This window comes from Panthera leo, chromosome D2, assembly GCF_018350215.1.
Source record: "Panthera leo isolate Ple1 chromosome D2, P.leo_Ple1_pat1.1, whole genome shotgun sequence".
Classification (NCBI taxonomy): Eukaryota; Metazoa; Chordata; class Mammalia; order Carnivora; family Felidae; genus Panthera; species Panthera leo.
This window is the reverse complement of record NC_056689.1, coordinates 44,810,794-44,838,758: the sequence shown is the minus strand read 5'-3', so window position 1 is coordinate 44,838,758 and position 27,965 is coordinate 44,810,794. Positions and strand designations below refer to the sequence as shown.

Below are 27,965 nucleotides of genomic sequence, written 5' to 3'. Positions count from 1 at the left end.
GAGTTTCCATCGCTCCCAAATCCTTGCCAACACTTGGTATCCTTGGTATTGTCAGTCTTTTCATTTTAGTCATTCTTTTTAGTATGTAGAGGTACCTCATTGTGGATTTAATTTGTACTCTGCCTTTGGGGAAGGAGGCTGGACATGTTTTATATGTTACTTTGTCATTTCGAGTCTCCTCCTTTATGAAGTGCTGACTCATGGATCTTACCTGCTTTTCTACTGGGTTATTTGTGGTTTTCTTATTGATTTGTAGGAATTCATTTTGATTAGATGTATTGCAAATTTTTTCTCCCATTCTGGTTTTTTTTTAATTACTAATATATTTGTGGTTGATTTCCTCCCATTTTATGGCTTTCTTTTGATAAATAGAAGTTTTTAATTTTAATGTAGTGAAATTAAACAATTTTTTTTGAAAGAGAGAGAGAGAGCAGGGGAGGGGCAGACAGGGAGAGAGAGAGAGAGAGAGAGAGAGAGAGAGAGAGAGAGAATCTCAAGCAGGCCCCAAGTCCAGTGCAGAGCCTGATGCAGAGCTCGATTTCACAGCCATGACATCATGACCTGAGCCAAAACTGAGAGGCAGTTGCTTAACTGACTGAGCGACCCAGGCCCCCCTTGAAGCCATCTTTTATATTGATGGTTTTTGGTCCTCTTTTTAAGAAGTCTTTCTGTAGGAGTGCTGACAATTCTGACTCCACCTCGGCCCTCCATCCTGTCCACACAATGACCTCTCTCGGGCTACGTATTCAGCCCTTTGGAGGTTAAAGTATGCCCCGACCAGAATGGGGGAAGACTTGTTCTGGTCTTCCCTGAAGTTGTTTAGAAAACTAACAGAGATAACAGTTTCTAACCACCTCCCCCCACCCCCACCCCGGCCCCTGCCTCATTCTGGCACAGATGGTGGTACGAGGTCTGTTAAGTGTTAGACCCTGTGTCCTCACCACAGTGCTCTCTGCACATCCTCTCACTCTAGAAAATTCGTGGACTAAGGTCTGGACCTTGGGGAGAATCGCTGTGCGGCTCTGATCATCACCTGCCCGATTCCCACATCAGTAAGTTACCCTGAATAAAACTGTGTAAACTGTATGGAGCTGCCTGTTTCATTTTCTGGTCTCAAAGCGCCTTCTCAGTTTAGATGATACTTTACTGCCCCTCCTCCACCTTCTAACCCTTTTCCTACCTTGAGAACATGAAGATATTCTTCTATACTATTTTCAAGAAGATTTTATTATTTTTCCTTTCACATTTCGATATAGAATGTACCTGAAATAGATGTTTGTATAAGTTATAATTTGGGGTTCAATTTCTTTTTTTTTCTTCCATAAGGATACCAAATTATCCCAGCACCATTTATCACAAAGACTATCCTTTTCCCCACTAGTCTGCAGTAGCACCTAGGGAATAAATCAAGCATCCATGTTATGTTTGGGTGTGTTTCTGGGCTCCTTCTGCTACATTAATGAATCTTTACCTTTATATTAATACCATCATGTCTTAATTACTCATTTTCAGTGCAGAGCCTGACGCGGGGCTCTATCCCACAAAATGTGAGGTCATGACCTGAGCCAAAACCAAGAGTCAGATGCTTAACCGACTGAGCCACCCAGACGCCCCTATGGTACCGTTTCCTAAGGTGATTTTTCACTTAATACACTGTACACACCAAAACCCTGGGTCTTTTTCATTGTTTTGCTTGCTTTATTTTTGTTTGTTTTAGCTTTAAATTTTTTTTCCTGCCTATTCTTTTCTTAACAGCTTTATAGAGATATAATTCACAAACCATACAATTCACCCATGTAAAGTGTACAATTCAATGGTTTTTAGAATGTTTACATTCCTTTTTATTCTTCTCAACTAATTTGTAAATCAATTTATCAACTTCTATATGCCATCCCTCAGGGACTTTGGTTAATACTGAATCAACTCTGCATATCAGATCTTTTCAAACAGCAGGAATATGGTATAATGTTTCATGGATTCTTATCTCCCTTTTATTTCCTTCATGGTTTTTAAATCATTTCCTTTGAATAAATAAACATTTCTGGCTTTATTTGTAAGCATGATTATTTTTACTATATTTAGAACTATATATTATTGTTATGTAGTAGTATATTACTACATTTAAATTTTTTAAGTTCATGTTACATTTAATTAGTTTATGTTATATGTAATTAATATATTAGCAATATATTTTTGGTTGGTTTCCTAAGGTTATTTTTCTGTGTATTCATTCCAGCCATTTAAAATAGTGACATTTTAATTTGTTCAAGACTTTTTGTTTCCCAAATATGCCACGCGATTTTATGCACAGCACCATTTTCGTGGTGAACACATCTCATATTTACAGATGCAGGTTAAATATTTTCCCTCCAAAGCCTTCTTGGATCTTCCATTGCAGCAACACGTCTGTGTCTGCCTAGAACTCTCCTTCCATTAAGGAAAGGCTTCTTTCATCCTATGTGGTTCTAGCTCTTTCAAACCCAGTGTCCCACCCACCCCTGGTTACCGGGGGAGATTCAGAGTCCTTCCATGAAATTTGCTATGTGGATACTCACAAAAAGAAAGTCTCTCATTCTGTATTTTTTTTAACATTTATTTATTTTTGAGAGACAGAGCGAGACATAGCATGAGTGGGGGAGGGGCTGAGGGGAAGTGAGAACACAGAATCCAAAGCAGGCTCCAGGCTCTGAGCTATCAGCACAGAGCCTGATGTGGGGCTCCAACTCGCAGATCAGGAGATCATGACGTGAGCAGAAGTCAGAAGCTTAACCGACTGAGCCATCCAGGCGCTCCTCTCATTCTGTAAAGAAGAAAGTTTGGGGCTTCCTACAGCCATCTTTTCTCCATGTGGATAGGTAGGAAAGACAGAAGGGGCGCCTGGGTGGCTCAGTCAGTTAAGTGGCCAACTCTTGATTTCGGCTCAGGTCATGATCTCAGTTTGTGAGTTTGAGCCCCACATCAGGCTCTGAGCTGACAGTGTGGAGCCTGTTTGGGATTCTCTCTCTTCCCTCCTCGTCTCCCTCTCTCTCTCAAAATACATAAATAAACTTAAAAGTAAAAAAAGATAGGAAGGAAGAGACAAAGGGGAAGATGATAGGAGGGAAAGGACAGGAAAGGGAAAAGGAAATATGGGATGGGAGAGCAGAAGAGAACAGGGCAAGGAAAGAAACAATGGAAAAAACTGAAGGGAAGGAAAAGAAAGAATTAGTGGGTTGGGGTAACCAGATCACAAAATTTAAGCCAACAGATGCAACTGTGCTTTAAGCCAGTTATGTGAGCCAGTAAATCTTCCCCTTGTTTTTGCTCAAGCTAGTGTGAGTTGGGTTTTTATCATTTGCAACCAAGAGTCCAAATAAACCCATCCTTCTATGACTTCTTTTGCCTTTTCCACACAGATTTAATTCTAGCACTGATAAACTTTTGTTTAAATATTTCTTTTTTTTTTAATTTTTTTTAATGTTTATTTTTGAGAGAGAGAGACAGAGCATGAGCAGGGGAGGGGCAGAGAGAGAGGGAGACACAGAATCCAAAGCAGGCTCCAAGCTGTCAACACAGAGCCTGACACAGGGCTCGAACTCATGGACCGCGAGATCATGACCTGAGCTGAAGTTGATCGCTTAACCGACGGAGCCACCCAGGTACCCCTTGTTTAAATATTTCTTCACCAGCTTGCCTATGAACTCACTAAAAGCAGGCCTTCTTATTTGTCTTCAAATTCCCAGTGCCTTGACCACGGTGAATTCTCAGTAAAAGTCTGCAGGGTGAATCACGTGTCCAATTTTGTTACACCTCTTGAAGATCAGAAACCCCACCCCTTAAAATACACCCCAAGATATAAAAGGAGATTTAGCCCAGATGTCACTAGTGTGGAGAAAGGTGAGTGCTTCTAACAGCTGTTGGAGAAGGTGTCGGTTAATACCAAGTACGAATGGTTCTCGAAGACGGGAGAACTGTCCCTCTCAGCTGGACTGTCCAAAGATGAAAAATTAGATTTGCCTAAAATGTCTACAATGGGGTTGCGAGATACAGATGCTAGATTGGCTGACATTCTTAGGCTACCCAAGTGAATGTTATAAACATTTATGGAGTAGGTTAAATACAACTACTTGTACATCTCAGGTAAGGAATATACCTGGGAGCTGTGGCTCCCCTGATCCCAATTAAACAGATGATAATTTCCTCAGGACATAAGGAAGTCATTTTCAGCTTAAATAAGGGTTCATGGAAATATGTGTTAACCCATGAACTATGTACCAAACTCTGTGAAGGCAGATTAGTGTGACCTGCTGTTCTTGGTGTCACTTGAAATGGCTTAAAGACTTCTTCCCAACAAGGTGTGAAGAGCCATCTACTCCAGGGAGCTATGCTTTGGTTGATAAAAGGATTAGGCCGATTCTTGAGGACAAAGTGGGGAAGGGCAAGTTTGAGAGAATAGTGCTCTCGGTGGGCTTACACTGACTGGGCGCATTTTATATCGGAACTCCGGATTGGCTTCTACTGTGGTTATCACTCAAAGAGCATGGCTTAGAAGACATCAGCTCTGGGCTTGAGACTCATCCCCCATCACATGAATTATTCGGGAGAGGCAACTGTTTTGTTGTTTGAATTCCACTATCTCCAGGTACACACGGGGACAACTCTTTTTGTACCCACCTTACTGGGTGCTGGATAAAACCTTAGCAATCATTTCATTTAATCCCTTTACTTCCCCAGGAATTAACTCACCAAGTAAAGTACCTGTTCCTCCTCTATCCGCCCCCCTTTTTTTTTTGGTCAAGGCTCCCTCCAAGGATTTGTTGAAAACTACTGACCTCCTCCACGGAAAGATGTGCTTCTGTATGTGTGCACTCTCTCACACACGTTTTTGCATTTTATTTCTGGGAGGATCACAAAAGCCCTGAGGTTCATTTTTAGAAAAGCCAAATTAAAAAAAAAAAATCTAACAAACCCTGAATTAGAGAAAACAATTTCAATGAACCAAAAGAATTTTTAAAAGTACATGCACGGAAAAACAAACTGGTTCATTTAATTATGAATTTAGTTATTTTCCAGCAGTATTATCGCTCTACTAACCCTCAGCATACTGCAACCGTCCGGGTCGAGCACCATCTCCTCATCAGTGACGACCACTTGACACGAGCTCCTTCTACAACCGTGAGAGTGCAAACGGCTGTTTGTTAGTATGTCAGTTCAGTAAGGTGATCGGATCCTAGAGATGAACTAGCAACGTGGCTCTCTTCCGCCGTTTATAAAAGGAGTTGAAGCAGGATCTTGTTGCCTTCATTTTCAAATGCTTCTTCTTAGACATGCTTGTCTTGAACTTGTCTAAACACAGGCTTAGGCAAACTAACCCATCATCATGTGTGGTTATAACCAAGGAAATCATTTCACATCGACAGTTTATTCAAGCAGGACTAAGGGAAAGCACGGAGAGTCTGTAAGCATGGCAGAAAAGCAACTCCCGAGGAAATGGCTTTCATCTGTGTCCTGTGGCCTTAGTATAGCTCTCGAATGGCGCAGGGACCCGTGGAGTGAACCTTTAATTCCCAGGACACTGCTGCATGTTGCCCTTATTGCTAAAGCCTTCCTCTAGAAGCAGGAAAGGAAAAGGCCAAAAAACAAACAGAAAACCTCGCAGAATTCTCTTTGAAAAAAACTCTCAATTTATATATTGAACACAATTCTCTTTATAAAAAAAAAAAAAAAAAAAAAAAAAAAAAATTTTTTTTTTTCAAAACCCAAGTTAAAGCCCTGCCAGACATTCATTTCAAGACACAAATCATTCCAGCGGTCCTCCTTGAAGTACCTGCGATTTCCTCACGTGGCCTCAGAGAAGGGCACTGGGCGCGGGCTTTGTGCCGTCCGGATAGACATCCAGGAGGGAGAACTCTTGCTGCAAGGGGAAGCTGTTTTCATCCAGCACAAAGAGGCTCTGCAGCTTCACCGCACAAGGCGCCCCTCCGCCTGCCAGCAGCGCGTGGAACAGGTCCGCGGCGACCATGCCGTACGTGACCTCTGACGAAGGGGCTGCGGAACAAGGAAACGCGCACAGCCTCAGCGTCCCTTCCGGGAGACGGAAACGCACAGGGCAAAGGGTTCACTGTTCCCCTTGGTTTCTCAAGCCCCGAACCCACTGTACAGTTAGTTCTCTTTCTACCCCTTCTCCTTCTAGTGACGGGCGCTGAGGATACTCTAGAATTGATGACCCACAGTTCCTGCCGCTCACGGACAGGCTGTTCAGGCTGATGGCACTTCCTATTCCGCACAGCTAAGCGCTTCTTAAAACAAGAGGAAAGAGCGGACATTAACATCTTCTTAAGTCAAGTCTGCGACAAAAAGAGTGTGTCCGGGTCAGAAAAGAACTCTTATTTATCCAGTCTACAGCCCTTATCATATGTATGAATTTATATAACAGAACCCTGAAGCAGCTACGCAATGAGCATCAGATCTTCATAACACAAAAATACTGAAATTATAGACATAGCTATGTCACTCTATGTTTGCACTTGTCCTATAGGCTTCCTTTTATTTTTTTAGGACACCAAATCCAGTTATTGAGCGGGGTGCCTCCATACTAGACTGACCAGGCACACGTCAAGCTACACTCGCTCCCTGACCAACACCACCAGCCTTTCTTGGATCGGGTCTACAGACTCCTGGGCAGCCAATCACAAATTTTTGGAAGTGAGAGAATTCTCTTAACGATACTTTTCTTTCTTTCTTTCTTTCTTTCTTTCTTTCTTTCTTTCTTTCTTTCTTTCTTTTGTTTTGTTTTTGTTTGTTTTGTATTTTCACTTGGATAAGCTTAAAAGAAGTCAAGATTAGTGATCATTTGAATGGTCTGATGACCACTTTAGAACTGGTACCCACATGTTCCCTTAGGGTTACTATTTAATTAATGCCAGGAAGGACAACTTTGACCTGTGGGCAAAACAGACATATATTTGATCTGAGGATGATGGTGCTTCTGTGAGAAACGAAGACTAACTGGTATTGTGCCTAAAACGAAGGGACAAGACTGAAAATACAACAAACAACCTTGAGAGAAGGCCTGAAAGAGCCAAAAGAATGCAAGTTAATAAAGACAGTGAATAAAAAAAGAACAGAGAGCCTTCCAGTTAGGATGTGAAAAGCTGGAAAGAACATGGCTCCAACCTTAACAATTATTAGGAAAACTGAAGAAACTACAAAATCACAATTTATTGAGCCGCTAAGAAGGCAGAGGCAGTGAGACAGCCACACCCACCGAAGTGAGCGGGGACAGAACAGGAGTACAGGTGAGCTACAATTTTAATGACTTGCTAAAAGCCGAGTGTAGGCCAGTGCACAGGCGAGGGGAGTCCGTACCCTCAAGTGTGCTTCTCGTCCCTACCAGGTGCTCACAAGCCTGGACTGAGGGCAGGACAGAGAGAAAGCTTCCAACCTGGTGAGGCCAGGAGAAGGGGAGAAGCGGCCACAAGGAAAACACAAACCACCCCCCACCCAGGACCCCTCCGCCCTCCTTTAAGGAACAAGAACCTTAAAGTCCTCCAGCAGGGACTGGCAAATCCTACTGCTCCAGTGCTGAAGATGGGAGAGGGGCGGGGAAGGTGAAAGAAAAATCCCCCCATTCCTGGGGGAGGAGCAGGAAACCGCCCAGGATCAAGACCATCCGGGGTGCCCTACTGCGGGGAGAGGGGCAGGTCTTAGCTTCCAACTGATGTCCCCTTTGTTTCCTTTTTACGTGGATAGAAAAAAGACCTTAATTTACAGCATAGTGTTCTTTCTGCTCCAGTATACTGTGGACACCCCTGAAATGAATGGTCTCACCAACAGCAGCCCCTGGACGGCGTGTTGATACCTTACCGACAACTCTGCTGAGCCAGTCAGGAGAAATGTTGAGTAGCATCTTCTCAATCAGCTCTGATCCTACATGGACACACACATTATGTACTCCATCAGTGATGGTCATTAAAGCTGGCCTACAAAAGAGCAAATAACACACGACCCTCAACAAGGTTTTCAAATTAAAGGAATGCTTAAATACAAGGTCATTTCAAAGAGCACTGGGTTTTTATTCAGAGTCCATTTTAATTACTAAAATGACTCTAGAATGCTCTGAGACATCCTAGGAATAAGAGAAGGGCTTTTTTTTTTAAGTTTCAACCAATAAATGGATAAATTTGATTTATTCCAGATTCATTTTAAGATTTCAGATACTAATATAAGAAAACATATTTTTACACCGTTGTGTAAATTATTTTTAGAAATAAAAATAAAGATAATCACACATTTCAAAAATCACAATTTCAAGTCATTTTTCCCAACTGGGCTCTTTCCTGTCAGAACCAAACTATTAACCAAACTGTTCTGCATGTCACTAAACAGGGAACAAGATAAATCATTTCCAGTATGTCCTACAGCAGAATACTATGTGGGTGTTAAAAAGAATGAGGAAGGGTTATAAGTGCTATTAGGGAAGGAATGCCAGTCCTTAGATGGACTCTAAGGAACCAACGACATGAATAAAACAAAGTGAATATTATTCTATGCATTTTTTTTATTTATTTGAGAGAGAGAACATGCAGGTAGGAGCAGGGGAGGAGTCGTGGTGGGGGAGGGAGGGAGAGAGAGAGAGAGAGAGAGAGAAAGAGAGAGAGAGAGAATCCCAAGCAGGATCCACGCTCAGCCTGGAGCCCAATGGAGGACTTGATCTCATGACCCTGAGATCATGACCTGAGCTGAAATCAAGAGTTGGATGCTCAGCCAACTGAGCCACCTAGATGCCCCATCTATGTATTTTTTTTTATTTTTTTTAAATGTTTATTTATTTTTGAGACAGAGAGAGACAGAGCATGAACAGGGGAGGGGCAGAGAGAGAGGGAGACACAGAATCTGAAATGGGCTCCAGGCTCTGAGCTGTCAGCACAGAGCCCGACGCGGGGCTCGAACTCACAGACCGTGAGATCATGACCTGAGCCGAAGTCGGACGCTTAACCAACTGAGCCACCCAGGCGCCCCTGTATTTTTAAAGAAAGGACCAAAACCCATAAAATACCTAGGAATAAACTTAACCAAAGAGGTGAAAAATCTATACGCTGAAAACTATAGGAATCTTGTAAAATTGAAAAAGACAAAAAAAATGGAAATACATTCCATGCTCATGGATTGGAAGAACAAATATTGTTAAAATGTCAATACTACCCAAAACAATCTACATGTTCAATACAATCCCTATCAAAATAATATCAGCATTCTTCACAGAGCTAGAACAAACAATCCGAAAATGTGTATGGAACCAGAAAAGACCCTGAATAGCCAAAGCAATCCTGAAAAAGAAAACCAAAGCTGGAGGCATCACAATCCTGAACTTCAAGATGTATTACAAAGCTGTAATCACCAAGACAGCATGGTACTGGCATAAAAACAGACACTTAGATCAATGGAACAGAATAGAGAACCCAGAAATGGACCCACAAACATATGGCCAACTAATCTTTGACAAAGCAGGGAAGAATATCCAATGGAATACAGTCTCTTCAGCAAAAGGTGTTGGGAAAACTGGACGGCGACATGCAAAAAATGAACCTGGACCACTTTCTTACACCATACACAAAAATAAACTCAAAATGGATGAAAGATCTAAACCTAACACAGGAAGCCATCAAAATCCTAGAGTTTTGAGAAAGCAGGCAAAAACCTCTTTGACCTCAGCTGTAGTAACTTCTTACTAAACACGTCTCCGGAAGCGAGGGAAACAAAAGCAAAACTGAATTCTGGAACCTTGTCAAGATAAAAAGCTTCTGCACAGCGAAGGAAACAATCAGCAAAACTAAAAGGCAACTGACGGAATGGGAGAAGATATTTGCAAATGACATATCAGATAAAGGGCTAGTATCCAAAATCTATACAGAACTTATCAAACTCAACACCCAAAAAACAAATAATCCAGTGAAGAAATGGACAAAAGGCATGAATAGACACTTTTCCAAAGCAGACATCCAGATGGCTCACAGACCCGTGAAAAACTGCTCAATATCACTCATCATCACAGAAATGAAAATTAAAACCACCATGAGATACCACCTCACACCAGTCAGAATGGCTAAAATTAACAACTCAGGCAACAACAGACGTTGGCAAGGATGCAGAGAAAGAGGATATCTTTTGCACTGCTGGTGGGAATGCAAGCTTGTGCAGTCACTCTGGAAAACAGTATGGAGGTTCCTCAAAAAGTTACAAATAGAACTACCCTATGACTCAGCAATTGCACTACTAGGTATTTATCTAAGGGATACAGGGATGCTGTTTTGAAGGGGCACATGCACCCCAATGTTTATAGCAGCACTATCGACAATAGCCAAAGTATGCAAAGAGCCCAAATTTCCATCGATGGACGAATGGATAAAGAAGATGTGGTATCTGTATACAATGGAATATTATTCAGTGATCAAAAAGAATGAAATCTTGCCATTTGCAACAGCATGGATGGAACTAGAGGGTATTGTGCTAAGCGAAATTAGTCAGAGAAAGGCAAATATTATATGACTTCACTTATATGTGGAATGTAAGTTACAAAACAGATGAACATAAGGGAAGGGAAGCAAAAATAATATAAAAACAAGGAGGGGGGAAACATAAGAGACTCTTAAATACAGAGAACAAATTGAGGGTTGCTGGAGTGGTTGTGGGGAGGGGATGGGCTAAATGGGTAAGGGGCATTAAAGGGGAACACCTGTTGGGATGAGCACTGGGTGTTATACATAGGGGATGAATCACTGGAATCTACTCCTGAAATCATTATTGCACTATCTGCTAACTAACCTAGATAGAAATTAAAAAAAAAAAAAAAAAAAAGTGCTCATGTCCTTTAATAGAACGTTTCCTACAAGTACCCATAGGAAAATGGCAAAGGCCATGAGGACACAGAAAAAAAAAAAGCTTTGCAGGAAAGCAAAAGCAATAGCTCTTAAACCACCAACAATAAAAGTTCAACCTTACTTCTCACTTGTAATGAGAGAAATACACTTAAAGGGCCACTGAGGTTCCATTTGCAACTACTAGATGGTCGAGGAGCATGATTCTTGTTGGCAAGGTTATGGGATCATGGGTACTCTCATACATTGGTGCAGGAAGTATGGAATTGATCCAGTGTCGATGGAAGGCACTCTACAGTATCTGCCAGCCCAGAAATTATCCTGCAGCCATATAATCACTCATAGGAGTGGCATTTGTCTCAGGACGTGCACTGCAATACTGTTAGCAGTTGCGTTACATTTGGACACATCACTGTCTACCCACAAGGCACCAATTAAATATATGCCGATCTATTCAGGTATGGAATATGAGGCAGCCAACTAAAAGTGTGAGGAAGCTCCCTAACTGCTGACATGCACTGATTTCCAAAGTGAAAACGATGAGATGGGGAGAGAGTGCTGTGTGTCACAGGGGAGTGAAATGTGGGCAGGGAGGCGCACAGCCTGTGTCTGGACGGAGGCCCAGGACACAGTGGGTGGGGGGAGGGAGGAAGGGGATATTGTCACAGTAAGGCTTTTGTATCTTTTAAACATTTCTATGTTGGTATTAGGAATGTCTTACACATTAAATTTTACATATTAAAAACAATTTTTAAAAATTAAAAAAAAGAAAGGGATATACATGTGCTGGTGTTAGCATAATAAATTACTAGACGAATATACAAAAAACTTTGACAAGCATGGAATCAGCACTGGTGGTGGATGGGGTGGGTGGGGAGGAACTTTCTGCTTTGTATCTTCCTCTACTGTTCGCATTTTTACCATGGCTATATTACCTCTTTTAAAAATAAATTGTAGAAAATAAATTGAGAACAGGTTTTAGAAACAGACTCATTAATATAGAGGAATTTAACATAACAGCTAAACCACACTCCTGATTTTCCCCCTTTACCCACGTGATGATTCTAGGTCTTCCCTCTTTTTCACTCTACTCTTTCCCCCATGCTGTCTTTCCTCCTCCATTATTTCAGCAAATACACACTCAATATCTACTATGTGCCAAGCACCATGCTAAGCACTGGGTGCTTGCTAGGAAACAAGACAAATCTGGTTCCCTCACATGAGGAGCGTAAGAGTTTAGAGGGGCGAAAAGACAGTAAGCATTTTGACAGTGATGCCAAGATGATTCAACAGGGAGAGAATAGACTCTGCAATAAATCATGCCAGGACAACCGGATATCCACATGTGAAAAAATGAAGTTGGACCCCTTCCTTATAATCCTGACAACTCAAAATACACTATGGACCTATATGTAAGAGTCAAAACCATAAAATTCTTACAAGTATAGGAGTAAATCTCTATGATCTCAGCTTAAGAATGATAGCTTTCTTAGCTACGATACCATTTAAAAGCAAAGCAACAAAAAGAAAAACACATAATAAAAAAATGTTGGCAAGGATGTGCAGAACTTCATATACTCTTGGTGAGAATGTAAAACTGGGCAACACCTTTGGAAAACAGTTTGGAAGTTCCTCAAAAAGTTAAACATAGAGTTACCATACAACCCAACAATTCTAAAACGTACATTCACATGAAAATGTGTACACAAATGTTCGCAACGGTACTATTTATAGCAGCCAAAAGGTGGGGAACAGTCCAAACGTTGAGTTGGGGGGGGGGGTGCCTGCTAATGGAAATGGGGCTACTGGGGGCAGGGGTGATGAAAATGTCATAAAATTGACCATGGTGACAGCTGCATAACTCCGTGAATATACTAAAACCATGGATTGTATATCTTGGATGGGTTCATTTGATGCTACGTGAGTTCTACCCAATAAAGACGATTTTTAGAAAAGACAGAACACAACTAGACAAGTACAAATTGCAATGTGCACACGCCTGGTGCTGTAGCAGAAAATCGAGGGATTAGGAAGGCCTCCTGATGAAGTACCATTTGAACAGAGACGTGAGGGAGTCAGGCTGGTGGAATCAGGCAGAGGGAAGAACACGCAAGAAAGCCCACGGAGAAGAAGAACAAGTGTCCAAGAACTGCCCGAAGGCTGGGGTGGCTGGAACACAGCGAGCCGGGGGAGGCGTGGCAGCAGACAAGGTTGCGGGCGCGACACGGGCACGACAGTGTAAGGGGAAACTCCTGGAAGGTGTTTAAGTGAGGCAGCGATCACCCAGTCAGCTGCGTAGAGAATGGGCTGGAGCGGGCAAAGGCAGAAGGAGACCAACTGAGAGACGATGCTGCTCTGACAGTTTGAGCAAGACATAGCAGCGGCTTGGACCAGGCCCACGTGCTGCTGGACCAGGACGCACTGACTTCCCTTTCTGGTTTCACAATCACTGGGGTTTCAGCAAGGCCAGGTGAAAAGGATGCCACATGCTCTGCAATGTGTGGGATCCCCTCTACAATTGGAAAGTATCCTGCCTGAAATGTCAATAGTGCCCCTGAGTCTGAGGAACAGGACTAAGATGCCAGCAGTGGAGACAGAAAAAAGCAAGTGAATTTGTGATACAGTTTTGGATGAAAATTTGTAGGACTTGCCAGTAGATCAGACATGAGAGGTAAGGAATAAGAAATGATTTAAAGGTTATGTGCAGGTTTCTAGGTTACGGGGGTAGACGGTGATGCCATTCACTGGGAAGTATAAAAATGGGAAGAATCCAGTTTGATATAGATGGGAAAAAATAAGAGAGTCAATCTCAGGCATTTTTAATGTGGGATACCTGACAAATAGTCAAGTAGGGAATTCAGCATCTCAATACTTGAGCTTGGAGGAAAAAACCAGGGTAAAGATGCAAATGAAAGTCACCAGCACATAGAGAATCCTTTGCAAGCAAGTATGAGACTCAAACCATGGTATCTAATGTTTCCACTGGAAAATCAGCTCCAAGTTGCCAGTAACCAACATAAAATGTGATTGATCCACTCACAGTATGGGACTCTCCTGCCATAGGAATGTTCATTAAGTATTTCATAAAAGACTTTTAAGTACAAGAAGTATGCTTGTATCAATCAATATAACCTCCACAGCAATAAATATCAGGTGAACATACATAGACACCTAATAACTGCCTAATTGATGGAGTCTTTGAAAAATAACCAGAGCTTTTTCTTCTTCAGTTTGCTGACTGAGTTATGTAGAGTCCTAAGTGATGATTTATGCGATGTTTTCTGAATTACGTATGTGATAATTTGAAAGAAGCTGTCATTTAATATCTCAAAGTTTTCTTTTAATCTGGATCCTAAACCTAAGAACAATTTAAAGACTTTTAAATAAATTTAAAAAAAAACCCAACTCTTACTTTGGCTATCAACATTCGAGTAACACAAAGAATTAGCACTACCTCTTCAACGCAGTATCGTTTAGGATTAGACCTTATGTACCTCATACTAGATTATACCATAATTGGGTGATATTGATATGTGAGGTCCTTCTCTTGAACAGTTATTTTTTAGACTGAATATTCAAAGTCTCTCTTCTCTTTAAGGGATATTTATTGGGTAATGTTTTTGTCCAATAAACAATATATTGATTAGGAACATTAAGAATGGCATAAAATAACACATATACTCTGTAAGGAGCTGTAACTGTTGATAAGAAATAAATTTTAATTAATTATGTTTCTTATATACCATGCATCTTAATTTAATTTTCTTTCTCATACAAGCAACCTTCAGAGTAAGAGCAAAATGTACTTACTTATTTATAAGGTTTATAGATTAAGCTTCTGAAAATGTTCTTAATGTATACCATGATAACATGCTGAATACATGTGCATTTAGTTTTTAGATACTGCAGTAGTTAGAAATAGAAAAGAGCATAAGACACTGATGGCTATTCTGTAAAGCCATACAATTTACAAGGTAAAAAGAAAAATATTATCCATGACTCTGAACATTTATTATTTGAAAAATGTGTTTTCCACTGAGCTGGTTTGCAATTTTACCAAAGAACATTTGCAATCCTTAATTTCTAATATAAAGTTGGAAAAACTAAGGCACAGAAAAGTTAAACATCTTATTAGCTTCCAGAACTCAGAGGTTAGATCATAGAATACTTTTAACTTTTAAATTCCAATTATATGTTAAGGTAGGGAAATCAGTTTCTCATGAGCCATTTAGATCTTGGTTAAAAATATAAACCAAGTAAAAATTTTCTTCAGTATAGCTGCTTGAAGACAATAAAAATCTCCCAATTACTGCTTTTAAAAATTCCTGTTATGATTACTGGATAATTTTTGCTTTCATAAATAACCATTTGTCATTCAAGGGGAAAAAATGTATTCTCTTGGATTTAGCTCTAGTTAGTTCTCATAGGGTGATGGGCGTTGAGGAGGGCACCTGTTGGGATGAGCACTGGGTGTTGTATGGAAACCAATTTGACAATAAATTTCATATATAAAAAAAAGAAACTTACCAAAAAAAACAAAAAAAGAAAGTAAGAATTGATATACACGATTTGTTGGTCATTTCCGGTCCTCTAATAATAAATATCTTCCATCCCACTGGCTTGCCTGGCTGCCTCACCTGTAGTACAGCTTCTTCATCGTAAAGGGCAAGCAGCTGTAGCACTGTTTATAGATCTTATTCCCATCAGTTTCCAGTTCCGATCCGCACTTTGCACAGCCAGTATATACGATGTCAGGAAGGGAAGAGAAGATGCTCCTCAGGGAGCTGTGGGCATTCAGAGTTATCTTCTGAGCTGCTGTAACAGGTATCACTAGCTCTAAAATCTGGGCTTTGACTAGAATCACTCCTACAAGAGACCAACAAAAAGACGTATTTATAAATGACAGGACCAAAATTATAACTGCAGTTTACAAACATGGTTAATGATATGGTTGATTCAGTTGCTTTTACACTGAAGGATATCCCTGAGGACTCGCTTTTGGTCTTCTCTTTTGTTCACTCTTTCCCTGGACAATCTCACCCGCTTGCAACTTCAGTGTTTACTCTGGGAAGTGAGGGGTGAGCTGCCGGTAACTAAAAGTGAAGATTTATTTGGAGAGTTTGGTTGCAGAGGTGGGTGTTTTCTTCCTCTCTGTTCTCTAGCATCATGCAAAATAAGGTCTATCCTTCTTTCAGGAGAAATTCCTTCAAACACTTGAAACCAGCTAATATACCCTCTTTCCCTGTCCTGTCTTTCTTCTGATCATTGCTAAAAGCCAAAAGGCCTGATCATTGCTAAAAGCCAAATGGCAGGTCAGCTATTCTTTCAGTCTCTGCTTTATCCAAAATAATACACCACTAGCTTATCCTCTGTTTAAACTTTGTTTTTGTTTTTCAATTTCCTGCCCATCACCATCCATTCTCTGGGCATAGGTTACACAGCACATGAGCACCGAGAGTCTGCATTTACGAAATGTGTGACTCGCCAGGACATTGAGCATGTTCCTTGACTGCTCACTGGCTCATGCATTCACCTGTTAGACAAATACTGAGTATCTGGTATCTATCAGGCATTCCCTTTTTCTAATTCACCTTTGCCTTATTATATACTAGTGAGGTCTGTGAGTTCATCTGAGTTCATCTTCTCCCCTCCTCTCCAGATTCAGTTTAAAGCCTTTATTTAAGCCTTTGGATTTGTTCTTCTTCATCCTTTTAGCAGGGAGTATACTCCAGGTCAGGAACTCATCCTTCTGGCTACCTATGCTCTTTTTGGGTTATCTTTAAGACTCCCACTAATGGTGACTTTCCTATTCCTAAGTCCTTCTGTTTGCTTTAGTCTTTTGGCACCCAAAGACTTTTCCAATCATGTCCTGTATCCCTACATGAATTGCAAGAATGCGTAGTGGTCAGCATACTTAATAAACTACAGCAGACTCTACATCACACCTTTCCACAGACATGTTGAATCACTAAAACATTGATGAAAGAATTCAATAATTTTAGAAGAACACTAACATCACTCCTAACATTTTATAAATTTACATGCCTCTATAAAAGAATTAAAAGTTCATTATCAATGTAGCTTCTGTTTCAAGGGGGCTTATAGCCTGCTGGGTACTGACATTCTGCTGATGGAAGGACCAGATGCTGAGTAAGCATCTTCATTTCTTTATAAGGAGCCAGGCACAGCCTCACCCCATCCAGCTTCTGTGAAGTTTTGTTAAGAGAACAGACTTTCTTAGGAAATTGTCCCATGTTAAGCTCCCTTTCTCCCTCCTTTTATTTAACTGAAACATGTCAGGAAAAAACTGCTTGTACTTCTATATACTCTATCCATTTCTGTCTTAAAAACACATAAACAATGAGAGAAACAATGAATTTAGCCCTCATAAGTGAACGTAAAGAGAAGGAAAAACGGCTAAAAGGACCACTCTGAACACAGCCTACCAGGGACTGACTGTACAGCACAAAGTCTTTGCATGGTTTAACAACGGGGAGTCCATCTCCAGAGTTTGCAAGGACATGCCCAATCCTCAGCCTCAGTCCCCAAACCAAATCTTCAGAGCTGTGAGCACCTATTTTGTTAGTGTTTATGATAGTCATTTTTATTTTAAAATCTATTTCTATGTCTTCAATTCCAGCAGGGAGCTGCTCTGTGTAAGCAGTAGATAATAGAGCTGACTTCTCCATGACACCAAGTTAAATGTAGCCCCTATTCTACCTGCGGCATACTTTCTTGCAGCGACCAGCTCCATAAGCCTATAGTGCTCTTGGAGGGCAGAGGAGGGGTGCATAAATATGAAGCAGCATAAAAATTTGTATATTCTATCATCTGTGTTCATCTTCCAGAAATGTTAGTTTTTTAAGGTTTTATTTTTACATAATCTCTACACCCAACATGGTGCTCGAACTCATGACCTCAAGATCAAGCATTGCATGCTCTACTGACTGAGGCAGCCAGGCGCCCCCAGGAATATTAATTTAAATTAACTGTTAGTATGGGGGTGCCTGGGTGGCTCAGTCAGTTACGCATCCGACTTCAGCTCAGGTCATGGTCTCTTGGTTCATGAGTTTGAGCCCTGCATTGGGCTCTGTGCTGACAGCTCAGAGCCTGGGAGCCTGCTTTGAATTCTGTGTCTCCCTCTCTCTCTGCCCCTCGCCTGCTCACACTGTGTCTCTCTCAAAAATAAACATTAAAAATTAAAAAAAATTAATTAACTGTTAGTATTAATAAATGTTGCAATGTAGAACTAGGTATATGGAGTTCTTCTCTAAGAATAAATCTCTGTATTCCATTAAAAGTTGGGTTTTTTGAGAGGTGTTACTGTTTTTGTTTTCCACTTGCATTCTCCTTAGACTTAATAATGGTCATATCTTGGAGAACATATATGCATACATATGTGAATTAACACTACACAAGTCAGAAAATTTTAATCTGGCATTTGGCCAACGTAGAAAAAGGGACTGGATTTATGCTCCCATCTTATGATATAATAAAAAATAAATATTTGATCTTTGTCCCTAGTTCCTGGCACAGAGCTCTAAAAAATGCTTGGATCTCCAAGTGATAAGAGTGACTTCCGTATGCTAATAAGATGATGACAGGCGGCTGGGGGCCCATGGGCAGCTTCAGGTCTTGGTGGGGAAGGGGGCTGATGACCACAAAGACCAAGGCATGGTTAGAGAGTTGGAACTTTCAGCTCCACCCCTCCAAACTCTGGGGAGTGGAAAGAGGTTGGAGATTGAATTAATCACAAACAGCCAGTGATTTAATCAATCATGCCTACACAAGGAAACCTTGATAAAAACCCTTAAGCAAAAGGGTTCAAGGAGCTTCTGGGTTAATGAACATGTTGAGGTACTGGGAGAACTTGAAAAGGGTGGAGGCTCTGTGCCCCTTCATCCATACCTCGCCCTGTGCATCTCTTCCACTTGGCTGTTCCTGAGTTGTATCCTTTATACCAAACCACTAAACGCAAATAAAGAGTGTTCCGGGGGCACCCGGGTGGCTCAGTTGATTAAGCGGCTGACTCTTGAGTTAGGCTCAGGTCATGATCTCACAGTTCAGTTTGTGAGATGGAGCCCTTGTGTCAGGCTCTGCATTGACAGCACCAGCGCAGAGCCTGCTTGGTCTTCTCTCTCTCCCTCTCTCTCTCTGCCCCTCCTCTGCTCACGCGCGTCCTGTCTCTCTCTCAAAATAATAATTTTTTTTTAATGGATACATTGGAGTTTATCAAGATTCAAAACTTAGGGCCTTCAAAAGACCTGGTTAAAAGAACAGGTGAGAAGACAAGTGATAGACTAGGAGAACATCTTTGCAAAGCATATATCTAATAAATAATTTTTATTCAGAATATAAAGAACTCTCAAAATTCAATAATAATAATCAACCCTTGTTTTTTAAATGGGCACAAGATTTCAGTTGACACTTCATCAAAGAAGACATATGGATGGCAATGAAGTACATGAAAAGATGCTCAATATCATTAGCCAATAGGGAAATGCAAATCAAAACCACAACCACCTATCATTACCTAAATTAAAAAGAATGCTCATACCAAGCGTTGACGTGGATGTGGGAAAAACAGAACTCCCACACACTGCTTGGTGGAAATGTAAAATGCTACAACTACTTTGGAAAACAGTTTGACGGTTTCTTAAAAAATTAAACACACATCTACCATACAATACAGCTATTTATTCAACTCCTAGGTACCTACCCACCAAAAAAGAAAGGACTATGTCCATCTAACACTTTATACATGAATGTTTATAGAAGCTTTACTTATAATAGCCAAGAACGGAAACAACCCAGATGTTCGTCAGCAGATGAACAGACAAATCGCAGTGCATTCATACAACAGAATAAAAAGGAATGAATTAGTGATATGCACAAAAGCAGAGATACATCTCAAAAGAATTTGCTTAAAGATGCCAAACAAAACAGTGTACATAATATATGATTCCATGTATAAAAAATCATAGAAAAGTCAAACTAATCTCTGGTGATAGAAAGCAGATTGATTGCCTAGAAGGATCAGGGGGCAGGCATGCGTGGAAGGGAGAGATTACAAAGGGGCAGACTGGTGATGGTTTAACGACTGTGGTGATGGTTTCATGGGTTTCGTGTCAAAACTCACCAGTGTGAATGTGTATACTTCAAATAAGGGCAGTTTACTGTATGAAAATTATACCCTAAAAACTCAGTTAAAAAAGTTTTTTAAATCTGACACTCTGAGCCGTATTTGAAAAGCACTGTGATAGATCCTCTGCTCTGCCTATGATACAACTTATACGTTTCTGTGGATGTACCAAAAGGGGGTATAGCGTGCCAGCAAAAAGTCCCAGAAATAAACTTGAAAATCTTAGCATGTGATCTCTTAGGAGCTTCAACCCATTTCATTTTGGAACAGATTCTTTTTTATTAGAATTGTAAAAATAATCTTATTTCACTTAAACCACACCTAGCATTTAATAAAATCTAAAACCATCTATAAGAATTCAGAAAATTACTCATGCAAACGGGAGAATAAAATTAAAACTTACTATCAAGATCCAAAGTTCCTGAGATATTCTTAAAAACTTAACCTACAAAAGCACCAAGAATGGTAATCTTATATAAATTCTGAGAAAAAAAATTTGACCAAATATTTTCTTCTTCATTAGAAAATTTAAATTATGTAACAATAAACCTACAGATACATTCCATTTTTTTCAACCCCCATTTCCCCTCTAAAAACAATTGCTACAATAACCACTAGAAAACATTCTATTAGTTTCCAAGATTGATGATCACTGACATTTACTGATTGATTATTGGCATTTCAACCTTAAATATAGCCTTGAATGCCATCTAATTTGTTATACCTTTAACTAGGAGTTAGCATACTTTTAGCATCATCTCTGTACTTAGGAAGCAAATGCAATTTATGAGAAGTATTTTCCACTTAACTTGTATCACTTTATCTAGTTATTTTCACTATTTGACTCTCTTTATTCTGAAGTGTATAACATATTGAACCTAAAGCACATTCCTTTTACTACTGCACTCTAATTACTTTAATGGTATTAAGTTCATGGAAAGCATGTACGTGAATAAAATCCATTTCCAAAGCCATTCTTTCATGTAGTGTTTCTGAGGATTAATTTTATACCCATATATGCACACACACATACAAATACGTGAGTTCAGAAAGTACATTATATTTTACTAAGCAGTAAGCAAATTGCGTGGATTCTATATCAATGCTAAATTTTAACAACCATGTACAGGTAGCAGCTTAGTAACTTGATAAAATGCTTATCTCAACAGTCACTCTGGTTAGGGTCATTTTTCTATTTCCGGTTTATTAAATGATGAATGGCTTGTATAAATATGCAAAAAATATTTTTAAGTAATTCTCTAATAATTACAACTTAACCTCAAAGGATTGGTAGGCAGAAAGCTCAGAAGATGCAAATATCTGGTTCGGCTATTTATGATGATCTGTATTTCACTTTTATGTTCAATTGTACATTTTTCCCCACAAATGGCAGCTTAAACTAGCAGTGTCTTACATATTAGAGATCTTACCTGAACGCTTGTCTTCTAAGTGTGTTGCCAAATCTGACATCTTCACAAAGGAGGGCATGCTTTTTTGGAATTTTGCTTTAAATTTAACCGCCCTTATATCATCATCAAACAGGCACTCACAGGATGACCAAGATGTTGTATGCAATTCTAAGCTTTCTAGGATGTAATTGCGCTGAACAAAAAGATGTTTAAATTCCCAAATATAATCTTAAACAAACAAACAAACAAAAACAAAAAGTCACCAAAAAAGAAATAATCTAGGCTCAGAATCAAATTAAATAGATCAATATGATTAAATCAGTTAAATGCAACATTTATCACACTAAGGAATTTGGGTGTAAAGAGACAAAATGTGAACGCTGTTTTAAGGCAATAGGATAAAGATGCTGGAGATAATTTTAATAAAAATGTTTTCTAAAGATTTCCTGGTCTCTTAAACAGTCATAATTTATCATAACTAACTGCTTTTCAGAGTAGCTATTTCCTGTTTTGGTGTCTACAGGCAAAGATTTTTAAAAATAGGAAGGCATAGAAATGGACACATGTCTGCCATAAGTAATACCTCTCATTGATTTTCCAACACCTTTGTTTTCTTATTTAGCTAATTTTTCCAGGACAAAAAAAAAAAAAAAAAAAAGCATTGAGAGACAACTGCATGTATTTTTAGCTCCATCAGTAATAATTTGAATCCTTAAAACCACAGTAGCACAGAGCTCCTTTCCAAATAATCACATTCTATATTAATAAATTCAACTTTATAATAAAACAAAAAGATTTCTTAGCACTAAGTTTTCTAATAATAACAGCTATTTTTATAAAACAGTATTTTTAGTTTCCTTCAGGCAATAAATCTAATTCACACCCCTCCGCAACACTGCCTTAGTTTTTTCCCTTAGTTTCTTTTGGAAAAATGGACAGTCTTAAAAACGGTAAATCTGTACAGACAGAGCATCGTTAGGAAGAGCTAAAGCATATATATTCCAAGTTATTGCTTAAAAACAATCGCTATTTTTAAAATGGTTTGCTTGTCTTATTATAAAATACATGCTCAGAAATCAGAGAAGCTAAATAAGCAAATAAATAACACCTGTAATCTCAACATCCCCAAATCAACACAGTTAACACTTTTGTGGACATCCAGTTGTTTTCAATGTGATTTTTACTTAATATGTTAAATATATTTTATATGTCCTTAAGTATTATTCTATATTATTTTTTTTAATGTTTATTTACTTTTGAGAGAGAGAGACAGAGAGACAGAGAGAGAGCAAGCAGGGGAGAGACAGACACAGAAGGAGACACAGAACCCAAAGCAGGCTCCAGGATCCGAGTTGTCAGCACAGAGCCCAATGCAGGGCTCGAACCCATGAACCACGAGATCATGACCTAAGTCGAAGTCGGATGCCCAAATGACTGAGGCACCCAGGCGTCCCGTTATTTTATATTATTTTAAAATACTACCTAATATGTCAATACTTTGGCACAGATATTCCAAAATCTTAAAAATTATTATAGCAATTCCCTATTTAAAGCATGTTGGTTGTTTTTTCAATTTTTTATTATTATAACAATACTGTGATAAATATATTTTTAGCTACATCTCTATAGCCATGAGAAATTCCTAGAAGTATAATCATTAGGCGAAAGGTATTCCAAATTCTGAGATTTTCAAACACATTATCAGTTGTCCTCAAGAAAGGTTTTGCCAAGTTACATTTCCAATAGTTTATGAGAGTAGCTGTTCCTCCACATATTCTCTATCAATTTCTCAGGAGAAAAATCACGGGCTGTCATTATTTTATTTGTGTGCCTTCAATTACTAGTAAGTAAATTTTTTTCATACATTCATTGGCCATTTTTATTTCTTCTTTGGGGGACTTTCTGTTCATATCTCTTGCCCATTTATCCTTACAGATATTTGTCTTTTGCTTATTGCATTATCTTCTGACAAAATGCAATATTTTTTTCTGGTTTTTCACTTTCTTTTTAATTTGGCATATGGTGATTTTTATGTACGGTTCTTGTTGCTGCATTTTTTTAACCTTCTAATCTTTTTTTTTTTTTTTAACGTTTATTTATTTTTGAGACAAAGAGAGACAGAGCATGAACGGGGGAGGGTCAATGAGAGGGAGACACAGAATCTGAAACAGGCTCCAGGCTCCGAGGTGTCAGCACAGAGCCCGACGCGAGGCTCGAACTCATGGACCGCGAAATCATGACCTGAGCCGAAGTCGGACGCTTAACCAACTGAGCCACCCGGGCGCCCCTAACCTTCTAATCTTTAGATACCAAATAAGTTTGCTTATATTTTCTTCTACTACTCACAGTTTCTTTTTTTAAAAGATATTTGAAACTTTAATGCATCTGGAATTTATTTTGGCACAAATATGAAGTATAAACTCAATTCTCCTTTTTCCCAAATTGTTAGCTCGATATTTCAAACATTACCTGCTCTTTTTCCAAAAGGAAAAAGTTTCCTTTATTTCTTAATTATAAATAAAATATATTTACTATAAAATATTTATACAATAAAAGAAAAGAGCAGTAATAGATAAAATAAGATTGGCCAATGTTTTAATATAGTAGATAATGGGTACTGTAGCTCATTATATTATTTTGTATATATTAAGTTTGAAGTTTTTACTAAAGGTTTAAAAAATAAATGTGGATTCACACATCCATATAATTCAAACTAGAGGCATAAAGAAAAAAAACACACATAGCATTTTGGTATCTCCAATTCTTTAATATTTAGTATTTCCAATTCTTTTAATGTATACACATACTTACATACCTGCTTTATTAAAATGGGATCCTACTGTACATGAAACTATATAATGTACTTATTTTTTTCCTTTTTCCATGTTTTTAATTGCCATTATTGCACCAATACGGCATATGCTTTATACACATATATATTTCATTTTCAATTTTATCATGTACTGTTTAAACTAAATATTAACATCATTTCCATCTCTCCAGGCTAATGAACATACATATCTTTGGTAGTGAATACCTTTCTGTGTCCACCCAGACCACAAATGACCTTCCCAACTGCTCCTTCACCCTCTGAAATAAGCTCAGGCATTCCTATTGTACTTTCCCACCCTGCCCCTGAGGCCACAGTTGATTGAATAGAATTCAATCCGGGCAATCAGATTTTCCGTGCTAGGAATTTGGAAATGGCACTGGTCTAGGTTAAAAGGAAAAGTAAGAGCAGGAGCTACAGGGTAACCATCTTCTGCTGCCTTCCCTATGGTTGAAAAGCAGAGGAAGTCTGCAAGGAGTGAATAAAGCAGACAGACAGAGAAGCTGCCTGGTACCCACAAAGCTTTTCAGCTCCCAGTCCCAAGAACCCCTGAACCCATCAGCGCTCTTGCTCTCTGCACCCTGAGACATTCATTCCTGTATACTTCAGATACATCCCCCTGAATTGTTGAAATTACCCAGAGAAGAGGTCCAGTTCTAACTACAAGCCCTCTGTGCCCAAGTTTAAATGTAATTTCTTAAAACATTCCATGGATTGCAAAACCTCTGTGCACAGACATTTTCAAATGTGTGTGTGTTTTTTTTTTCTTATCATTTGAAATGAAGTTACTTCCTCCTCAAACTTGAGTCTCTTACTTCTTAAAGACTGGGAATTTTGACTGGTTGCTTAATCTGTATTTTATTCTTACTTCATTTATTCATAAAGAAAACAGGGGCACGAGGGTGGCTCAGTCGGTTAAACGTCTGACTTCAGCTCAGGTCATGATCTGGCGGTTTGTAGGTTCGGCCCCACGTCTGGGCTCTGTGCTGACAGCTCAGAGCCTGGAGCCTGCTTTGGATTCTGTGTCTCCCTCTCTCTCTGCCCCTCCCCGCTCACACTTTGTCTCTCTCTCTCTCTCTCTCTCTCTCTCTCAAAAATAAATAAACATTAAAAAAAGAAGAAAACATCTATGAGGGCAGGCACAGTGCTGTGTAATGAGCATACAGTGGTGAACAAGCATGGCAGGATGCTTGTATTCATAGAAATTTTAATCTATGGAGAAAATCAGTTTTCAAGCAAGCAAATAAGCTGGATAATCCTGATTGTGTTCAGTGGCACAAATGGCCTTCAAAGAGTTGATCTGATAGAGAGTGGTTATGCATATGTGTGTGAGGCCCCTCTAAGAATATGAAATTGGGGCTGAGAAATGAAGGAGCCATCCACGCAGGGAGCTTCAGGAGAAAGCACTCTGGACAAGGGAAACATGTAAATTCAGGATCCAAGCCAGGAAAAAGATCAGCAAGTTCAAGTAACAGAGAGGAGTCATGTGCAGGTTGGACTAGTTAGTCTGAGGGAGACTGGTATTGAGACAATTTGTAATACATTTTTATATTGAATCATGAATTAAGGATGTGAATAGATTTCAAACTGCCATGCAGACCTAACTATGATTTTGCATGAAGTATAATCACAAATGTTGGGATCATTTGCATTACTCTGCCTATTTAGTAATATCACAAGAGTGATTTACTACAATTTGTTACATTTTTAAAGTATTAGATTTCTATTAGATACTTTCAGGTGAATATTGCATTAGAATGGCATTCACTTCTGAATAGCTTATTTTATGTACCCACTTATCCCTAAGAAGTCCACACTCATTAGGACCTAGACTGTGATCAACACTTGCTACATATGAGGCATCCCAAATTCCCATGCATATTTCAAAAGAATGTGGATTTGGGATTTCTTATTATTCTTCCCCCAAAATATCAGCTCTGTGATCTCCAGTATTCAGTAACAACTACCTGACGGTCATTTCTGATTATATCACCTACATGTGAGTTTGTTATCCTCAGGAACAAGTAAAACCAGTGCCCAGTGTGGAGGTTAACATAGAGAATGCCTCAAGAAGTCCTAAATGAATACATAAAATGCTAACCATTTCTGAAGGGAGAATTACTTACTTAGATGATCCTTCAAAATTGGTATTATCCTATTTTAAAAAGAATAATCTTGAGGTATTGAGGTGGATTATCATAACTTAAAAGTGATGGCAATGAATAAAGTGTGCTAAATTAATGAGTGAACAAAGAACAACTGTATCTTAATTCCTGGACTCACAAATTTTCAATATTAACCTAAATACCATAGGATTATCTAGAGACAACTGGAATGTCTCTTCTATTAACCAAAGAACTACTATATTCTTCTATATTTCAAAGAATATCCACATTAAGCCCAGAGCAGTGTGCTTGGCTACAGCTCTATCATCAATGGAATAACACCTTTGACCTACATTTTGTCCCGCATGCACTAGACTCATGTTCCCAGCTCTGACATAATGGTCAATAATGATGGCTGGTCTACCACTGACACGTGTTTGTCGGATTTCTCAACTGAACAAATATTTGTTGCTGTTTGATCCTAACATGAAAGTCAAAAGTCAGACTTATCTCAAATCTTGGTTATGGGCTATTAATGATTAAAAGAGAGAATGTGACAGATTGTATCCTTAGATAATTATTTTGTAGGTAGAAGTTTGGGAAGAGGCATTAACTCTTTGGGGTAAAAAAAAAAAAAAAGTCACACACCTAATCAATCTGTAGATTAATTTAGCAGGATAAAATGACTGGTAAGCCACTAATTAAACTGTCTCTGACTGTCACAACTAAAGAATCTCACAATATCAAAATGAAGATACATCATTTTCTTGAAACATCAATTCCATTTAATTAAATACATCATAAATTATTATTAACTCCTGTTTTAAAGAAAATGGAATCGTAGGTCATATTTTAAACACGAACATTGTATGGATGGCTAATAGTCCGCGCTTTTAGAACAACTGGTATAAAAGCCTGGAATGCACTCATTTATTAAACAGTAACATTGAGACTTGAAAGGGTTAATGCAGCTCCCCTAACATCTGCCTTATAACCAGGGAGAAGTTTATTTATCAGGGTACTTTGGCTGAATAAAAACTGTAGAAGCTTCTCCAGAATTCAATTTTAAAGAACATTTCCTGAAGGAGATAAGACCTTCGCTAAAAAGGTAAAGTAGTATACCTGGGAATAAGTAGAAGCTTTTATTCTACCACCATTAATTATAGAGGACTTTTCAGATCACTAAACTGCTTACAGGAGGTATAAAATTATAACAGAAGAAATCTGAAGAAGAATAGTCAATTATGACCACCTACTATTTCAAACGCAGACCTTCTTAATCTCTTAAGAAGTTCCTCATCTGAAGCTCATAAGCATTAATCATTTACCTAACTATAAATAGATTAAATGCTTTTTGGTGTATTTACCTTTTTTCCTTTGAAGTTGAGGGTACCAGGCTGCTCCAGGACCCCATAATACAAGCACATAATGTTGACCTTGGACCTGTTCCACTGTTAACATAACTTTCCTTTGCTTCTGTCCTCTATAACTGTATAATGCCTCTGGAAAAGAAATATTTTAGTTGGCATTACTCTCTCACAGGTGACACCATACTCTAATGTCTCATGATAAATACAACCGTGATACCCAAATGATATCCTAAGAATGTCTTGTATCTTAATT

At 39.0% G+C, this 27,965-nt stretch overlaps 1 protein-coding gene across 8 annotated transcripts in view; it reads right to left on the bottom strand.

The window, feature by feature from the left end:
• Positions 1–3,611: 3,611 nt before the first annotated feature.
• Positions 3,612–27,965, bottom strand: part of SHLD2 (shieldin complex subunit 2) — an 83,245-nt gene continuing 58,891 nt past the window's right edge. For 7 of the 8 annotated variants that reach the window (XM_042907936.1, XM_042907934.1, XM_042907938.1 and 4 more), the window contains 5 exons: positions 27,710–27,844; positions 21,429–21,635; positions 15,494–15,722; positions 7,846–7,961; positions 3,612–6,027 (listed from right to left, as the gene is read on the bottom strand). In XM_042907936.1, the coding sequence (XP_042763870.1) occupies positions 5,828–6,027; positions 7,846–7,961; positions 15,494–15,722; positions 21,429–21,635; positions 27,710–27,844 (887 nt within the window). In that variant the 3' untranslated portion in view covers positions 3,612–5,827. The remainder of the gene's footprint in view (positions 6,028–7,845; positions 7,962–15,493; positions 15,723–21,428; positions 21,636–27,709; positions 27,845–27,965) is intronic. The other variant, XM_042907935.1, reaches the window with a different exon arrangement.